At 48.8% G+C, this 7,700-nt stretch overlaps 1 protein-coding gene across 2 annotated transcripts in view; it reads left to right on the forward strand.

Moving 5' to 3' along the window:
• SLC7A9 (solute carrier family 7 member 9) overlaps nucleotides 1–7,700 on the forward strand; it is a 52,346-nt gene that overhangs the window by 26,719 nt on the left and 17,927 nt on the right. For both annotated transcript variants that reach the window (XM_017861709.1, XM_017861710.1), the window contains 5 exons: nucleotides 693–818; nucleotides 1,062–1,161; nucleotides 2,399–2,443; nucleotides 3,092–3,215; nucleotides 4,510–4,613. In XM_017861709.1, the coding sequence (XP_017717198.1) occupies nucleotides 693–818; nucleotides 1,062–1,161; nucleotides 2,399–2,443; nucleotides 3,092–3,215; nucleotides 4,510–4,613 (499 nt within the window). The remainder of the gene's footprint in view (nucleotides 1–692; nucleotides 819–1,061; nucleotides 1,162–2,398; nucleotides 2,444–3,091; nucleotides 3,216–4,509; nucleotides 4,614–7,700) is intronic.

A 7,700-nucleotide genomic window follows, 5' to 3' on the forward strand; every position in this document is an offset into this window, starting at 1 on the left:
GGGGGGTAGCATGTGCCTGTAATCCCAGCTACTGGGGAGATTGAGGCAGCAGAATTACTTGAACCTGGGAGGTGGAGGTTGCAGTGAGCCGAAACTGTGCCTTTGCACTCCAGCCTGGACGACAGAGTGAGACTCCATCTCAAACAAATAAATAAAAATAAAATTACAAAAATTGGATGTGAGGGCGATCTGGCAGGGACATTTGTCGCCCCACTGATCGCCAGGGTTGATTCAGGTGATCTGGCTGGCTAGGCTGGTGTCCCCTTCCTCCCTCACTGCTCCACGTGCATCCCTCCTGAAGCTGTGTGCTTGGTCGAAGAGGAGGACCATCTCCGATAGAGGAGGACTGGTCTTTGGTCAAGGGTATATGAGTAGCCGCGCTCCCCCTTTAGAACCTCCAGACAAGCTCTCTACTAAAAATACAAAAATTAGCCAGTGCTGGTGGTATGCACCTGAAGTCCTAGCTACTCAAGAGTCTGAGGCAGGAGAACTGCTTGAACCGGGAAGGCAGAGATTGCTGAGATCATGAGCTGAGATCATGCCACTGCTCTCCAGCCTGGGTGACACAGTGAGACTCCATCTCAAAAAAAGAAAATTAAAAATAAAAAATTAAAAAATATATAGAAGAAAGGAGACTCTCTCCAGGGCTTTGTTGAAAACCATAAATGCAGAAACTGCCTCCACCCTTCCAGTGTTCATCACGATGGTGAACTCACTGAGCGTGCGGCTGGGAAGCTACGTCCAGAACATCTTCACCGCGGCCAAGCTGGTGATCGTAGCCATCATCATCATCAGCGGGCTCGTGCTCCTGGCCCAAGGTGACCCATGGGAGGGCGGGCCCTGCAAGGGCACACACCAAACCCCCTTCCACTGGGAGCGGGAGCAGCCTTGCCCCACGAGCCTATCGCCAAGGAAGCGTGGCAGGAACTCACTGGGAGGGATCCTTAGTTGCAGGGCGTGTTTAATAAGCTGGGGTCACAATCATGCCCGTCTTTCCCGTGGAGATGCACTCAAGATCTGGCCGGCTGACACCCGCCGTTCACTGTCTGGCTTCATTACAGGAAACACAAAGAATTTTGATAATTCTTTCGAGGGCGCCCAGCTGTCTGTGGGAGCCATCAGCCTGGCGTTTTACAATGGACTCTGGGCCTACGATGGATGGTGAGGCGTCCTGAGATGTCCCGAGCCTGGGGGTGGGTGGGGTTCTCCAGGCGACTGTAACTCCACCTGTCATGGAAAGCAATGGGTTCCCCTCTGGGGTTTGGTGTGACTTTGACATTCACCCTCCCATTTCCTTTTTGTGAAGCATGCGACAACCTCTACCTTTTACTCCCTGAGACACCGGCTCAGTCAGCCAGAGCGCTCTGTGTAGAACCCTCACCGGGCCAACAGAGGCTCAGCCCAATTATTAGACGCAGCCAGGGCCCAAGCTTGGGTTTTCTGTTTTGTTTTGTTTTGTTTTGTTTTGTTTTGTTTTTAGAGACAGGATCTCACTTGGTCACCCAGGCTGGAGTGCAATGGCATAATCGTAGCTCACTGTAGCCTCAAACTCCTGGGCTCAAGCCAGGTTCCCGCCTCAGCCTCCTGAGCAGCTGGGACTACAGATAGGAGCTACCATGCCCTGGTAATTTTTTATTTTTATGCTTTGTAGAGACAGAGTCTATGTTGGCCAAGCTGGTCTCAAACTCCTGCACTCAGGCAGTTCTCTCTCCTCGGCCTCCCAAAGTGCTGGGATTACAGGCGTGAGCCACTGTGTCCAGCCTCAAGCTCTTGATTAAACAAAGAATACTCAATAGCTCTTCTGTTTAACCTTGAAAATCATTAGGATTGGGAGCCTCTCTGAACCTATTATGGTTTGGGGCTGCCCTACAAAATAAATAATATCATATACATTTTATGTATTTATCGGGTTTAGTGGATGAGACTTTTTGTCTTTTTTTTTTTTTTTTTTGAGATGGAGTCTCACTCTATCACCCAGGCTGGAGTGCAGTGGCGCAAACCCCTCTGCAATTGCTTGAACCCCTCAGGTTCCGTCTATAATGCTGGTCCTTCTCTCCTGCAAAGCATTTATAGATTTCATTCCCTTTTCAGACAAAGGAATATTCCATTTTTTCAAAGCCCCCTGGGGACTCACTACTCCTGATTATTCTTGAAAATCCATGTGATTCCCAAAGAGGGCAAAGACTCAACCAGCTGACAGATGTGTAGGTCTGGGTAAGACCCCAGGCCTCACCACTAGCGGGGCCATTAACCTGGAAAGAAATTCACCTGGAATTTCTGCAGGAGAATTTTTTTCTCTGGTAGAGAATTTTAGATGAGGCCAAAATTTATTATTGTGGGTTTCATATTGGAAAAAGAAAGTCAAGGTGTGTGATGCTTGTTACTTTCCTTTTTCCAGGAATCAACTCAATTATATCACAGAAGAACTTAGAAACCCTTACAGGTAACAGCTGAATCAGTGCAGGGGACAGTAGCTGGGCAGGCTGATTTCTCTTCTCCTGGTGAAGGCTGGAGCTGTTTCCCTGGTTATTCCATGATGCCCTTCCTGACAGTGAATTTTTTTTTTTTTTGAGACGGAGTCTTGCTCTGTCGCCTAGACTGGAGTGCAGTGGTGCAATCTCAGCTCACTACATTTTGTATTTTTTTTAGTAGAGATGGGATTTTTTAGTAGAGATGGGATTTTGCCATATTGGCCAGGCTGGTCTTGAACTCCTGACCTCAAGAGATTCGCCCATCTCGGCCTCCCAAAGTGCTGGGATTACAGGTGTGAGCCACCATGCCCGGCCAGTGAATGGTTTCTTATGAGCTCACTATGCACGTTTAGAGTTTGGTTTGGTTTGGGGCAGAGCAGTGGCTACTGAGGGAGGAGCTTGGTCTTCCTTTATCTCTGGCTTATTCTGCTTTATAAACAGTTCCATGTGAACTGCTCTGCAGTCTGAGAGAGGCAGCATTCCCACTGAAAATGTCTCATGTTCCTGCTGGGGCTCTGCTACCTGCGAATCTTCTCCCTGGGAGGACCTCAGGGAGGGCGTCCATCTCCCACAGGAGGCTGTGGTCTGAACGTGGGTCTCCGTGTCATTGCCCCTCCCAGAAACCTGCCTTTGGCCATTATCATCGGGATCCCCCTGGTGACGGTGTGCTACATCCTCATAAATGTGTCCTACTTCACCGTGATGACTGCCACCGAACTCCTGCAGTCCCAGGCCGTGGCCGTGGTGAGTGCTCGGGCATCGCTGCTGGCAGGGGCTGTGGCTTGTGGGAAGGGGTAAGGCAGGTGTCAGCACTGGAGGTGAGCTCCCTCCCAGGGAAGGAGGGCGATATTCACAGACAGGCACACGGACTGGGCATGCACAGCATGGAGTCGGAGGCAGGGCTGGGCTAGCCAGGGTGAGGGTTTGACAGGCAAGCATGAAGCAGAGGCACAAAGTGCCAGGGAGTCGGTGGGGTCATTATATTAGGCTGGTGCAAAAGTAATTGCCATTCCTTTCGATGGCAAAATTGGCAATTACTTTTACACCACCCTAAATAATAATGAATCATAGAAACTGAGAGGTGAGAGGCATTGGGGTCAGTGAAGAGGTGGCTGGGGGCCTCCTGTGGTTGCAAACAGACAACCAAGTGTTGGGGATTCAGAAGGTGGAGGAGACACAGTTTGGATAAGCATTGAGGTCACTGACCACGAGACTGGGGGCTGCTAAGGTGGCAGGGAGAATTCAGCCATTCCAGTTGGAGTGGGGGTTTGGGGAAGTGAGGGGTGAAGGTGTCAGGATATTGAAATGACCAAGAATTATGCAGCTGGGTGTGGTGGCGAGTGCCTGTGGTCTCAGCTACTTGAAGACTGAGGCCAAGGATCGCGTGAACCCAGGAGGCTGAGGCTGCAGTGAGGCATGATCACGCCACTGCACTCCAGCCTGGGCAACAGAGCAAGATCTTGTCTCCAAAAAGAATCAAATTAAAATATAAAGATTTGGCCAGGCATGTTGGCTCATGCCTGTAATCCCAGCACTTTGGGAGGCTGAGGTGGGCGGATCACAAGGTCAGGAGTTCAAGACCAGCCTGGCCAACATGGTGAAATCCCGTCTCTACTAAAAATATAAAAATTAGCTCAGTGTGGTGGCACGTGCCTATAATCCCAGCTACATGGGAGGCTGAGGCATGAGAATCGCTTGACCCCAGAAGGCAGAGGTTGCAGTGAGCTGAGACTGCACCACTGCACTCCAGCCTGGGCAATAAGAGCGAAACTCCGTCTGACTGATTGACTCATAGATAGATAGACTGATTGATTGATTTATGCCAGGGAGGAGTGGATAAGAGATTTCTCTTGCCATCACAGTATCTGGAGGTAGGTGAGTGGCGTTCTCCTCTCTCCTCTGCAGTGGAGAAGTCAGAGGCTGTGCCCCGAGGTGAGGTGGGTCCCTGGGTCCCCTGGGAGGCCAGAATAGCTTTTGGGGGCCGGCCGCTCTTGGAGGCCGAGAAAGACCCTCAGGACTCATCTCACTTCTCTCACAGACATTTGGTGACCGTGTTCTCTATCCAGCGTCTTGGGTCGTTCCACTTTTTGTGGCATTTTCAACCATCGGTGCTGCTAACGGGAGCTGCTTCACAGCGGGCAGGTAGGGGACCCCCGGCCGTCACTCCCAAGGTAGGCAGGGGCGGCGAAACCAATGTCACCCCCGAGGAAGACACACAGCTCAAATCTTCAGGGCTCTGCCAGGTGAAACCCACGCCAGCACAAGTAGGAGACCCAAATCCAGGGGAGGGATGTGGCTTGAACCCACGCCACAACCTGGCCAGGAAGGCGTGGATGGGCGTGCACACAGGAATTGATCAAGGCTGCCTGGAATCTCGGCCTTTCCACTCCAGGGCCCTAGTTCCAAACATGGGGGGGAAGCTGCCCAAGGTGAGGTGAAGGGAAGTAACACAGTTAGTTGTCCAGTGTTCCGGATGGATATATTTCCAAGTGAAATTGACAAAGTCTACATATGTTAAAAAATGAAATACCATAAAATCATTCTTCTAAAGCCAAATCAAAATACATGCCTCCAACTTTGTTCTTTGTCAAAAGCATTTTGGCTACATCCTTTGTATTTCTTTATAAATTTTTAAATTTTAATTTTAATTAACTAATTAATTTTGAGGCAGGCTCTCACTCTGTTGTCCAGATTGGAGCACAGTGGCACGATCTTGGCTCACTGTAGCCTCCACCTCCTGGGCTCAAGCAATCCTCCCTCCTCAGCCTCTGGAGTAGCTGGGACCACAGGCACATGCCACCACACCTAGCTAACTTTTGTATTTTTAGTTGAGACGGGGTTTCACCATGTTTCCCAGGCTGGTTTCGAACTGGCTCAAGTGATCCTCCTGCCTCAGCCTCCCAAAGTCCTGGAATTACAGGCACGAACTATCGTGCCCAGCCTTATTTTATTTTTAAATTGACAAATAATAATTGTTTATATGGGCTGAGGCAGGAGGATCCCTTGAGGCCAGGAGTTCGAGACTAGTCTGGGCCACATAGTGAGACTCCGTCTCTACAAAAAGAAATTTAAAAATTAGCTGGGTGTGGTGGCCCATGCTTGTAGTCCCAGCTACTTGGGAGGCAGAGGTGGGAGGATTGTGTAAGCCCAGGAGTTCCAGGTTGCAGTGAGCCATGATCATACCACTACACTCCAGCCTGGGTAACAGAAGAAGACTCTGTCTCTAAAAAATAATAGCAATTATTGCATATATGTATGTGGTAGAGTGTGATGTTTCAATACATGTAAACATTGTGAAATGAGCAAATCAGGCTAATTAACATGTATCACCTCACATACTTATTTCTTTGCAATGAGAACATTTAAAATCCACTAGCCATTTTGAAATATACACTGTTATTAACAATAGTCATCTTGCTGTGCATTAAATCACCAGAGCTTATTCCTCCCATCATACTGAAACTCTGTAGCCTTTGACCAACATTGCCGCTTTAGCCATCCCAGGCCCCTCTTCCTTCAGCCTCTGGCAACCAGCATTCTACTCTCTATTGCTGCTGTTTCAATTTTTAGATTTCACGTATGTTGCCAGTCATTACAACTATCTGGGCTGGTGGCACAGGGATAAAAAGAATTTACCAAGACAGCTGTAGGTCAGGAAAGGCCAGTTTATTAGAGAAAGCAGGAAAATACATTGCAAGGCTGCAATGGGCAGGTCAGCGAGAGAGGAGCTGACTGCAGAGACAAAGGCTTGCTGAGGATTTTATAGGATGGTGCTTGTGCTGTGTGCTGGACAGGGGTACGTGCAGTACCAATAATGCCAAGGTTGCAGTGAGCTAACTTGCATTTTTCTATTGGCCGAGGGTCTGGCGATCACTGGGCACAGGAAGATTGTGTTATTTCTGCAGGGGGCTGTGTGTCCTGGACCATGAAGAAAGGCAGGCTTGGAGCTTACCTGCTTTCTCTCTTCTGGCTTTCCCTTGGTCCCACCAGCCTGACTCATTTTCCCTAATTAGGACTCCATAATATATAAGGGAGGTCACGGGATATTTGTCTTTCTGTGTCTGGCTTATTTCACTTGGCATAATGTTCTCTGGAGTCATCTCTGTTGTCAAACACTGGCACAATTCCATTCTCTTTAGAGTCGGAATAGTATTCCATTGTGTATCTGTAACATTATTTTTATTCATCCATCTGTTGATGGACACAAGTGTCTTGGCTGTGGTGAATAACGTTGTAATGAACATGGGAGTGCGGACACCTGACATGTGGATTTCAATTCATTCAAATATATACCCAGAGGTACATGGGAGTGCAGGTATCTGACATATAATTTCAATTCATTCAAATATATACCCAAGGCCAGGTGCAGTGAGTGGCTCACGCCTGTAATCCCAGCACTTTGGGAGGCCGAGGTGGGTGGATCACTTGAGGTCAGGAGTTCGAGACCAATCTGGCCAACATGGTGAAACTCCATCTCTACTAAAAATACAAAAATTAGCGGGGCATGGTGCCAGATGCCTGTAATCCCAGCTATTCAGGAGGCTGAGGTAGGAGAATTGCTTGAACTCGGCAGGCGGAAGGTGCAGTGAGCTGAGATTGTACCAGTGTACTCCAGCCTGGGCAACAGAATGAGACTTCATCTCAAAAGAAAAAAAAAAAAAAAAAAAAAACACCTCATTGTCCAGACCAATGTCACAGAGCGGCCCCCTGTTTTCTCCTAGGAATTTTACAGTTTCAAGTCTTACATCCATTTTGAGTAGATTTCTTGTCTAAGGGGTGAGATAAGGGTCCAATTTCATCCCGCCAGCTTTCCCACTTGCATATGAATATAAAATCAGCTTGCCTGTTTCTACAGTAAAGCTGTTGGGATTTTGATCAGGACTGTGTTGAATCTATAGCGGGAGAAGACTCTGCTGTCTTAAAAGTACTGAGTCTTCCAGCATGGGTACAGTGGCTCAACCTGTAACCAAGCACTTTGGGAGGCCGAGGGGGAGTACTGCTTGAGCCCGAGTTAGAGACCAGCCTAGACAACATAGTGAGACCCCATCTCTACAAAATATACAATAAACGTTGCCAGTCATGGTGGCACATGCCTGTGGTCCCAGCTACTCAGGAGACTGAGGTGGGAGGATCACGTGAGCCCAGGAGGGCGTGGCTCAGTGAGCTGAGATTGCACCACTGCACTCCAGCCTGGGAGACAGAGTGAGACCTTGTCTCCAAAAAAAAAAA

This window comes from Rhinopithecus bieti, unplaced genomic scaffold (genome assembly GCF_001698545.2).
Source record: "Rhinopithecus bieti isolate Rb0 unplaced genomic scaffold, ASM169854v2 scaffold_62779, whole genome shotgun sequence".
Lineage (NCBI taxonomy): Eukaryota > Metazoa > Chordata > Mammalia > Primates > Cercopithecidae > Rhinopithecus > Rhinopithecus bieti.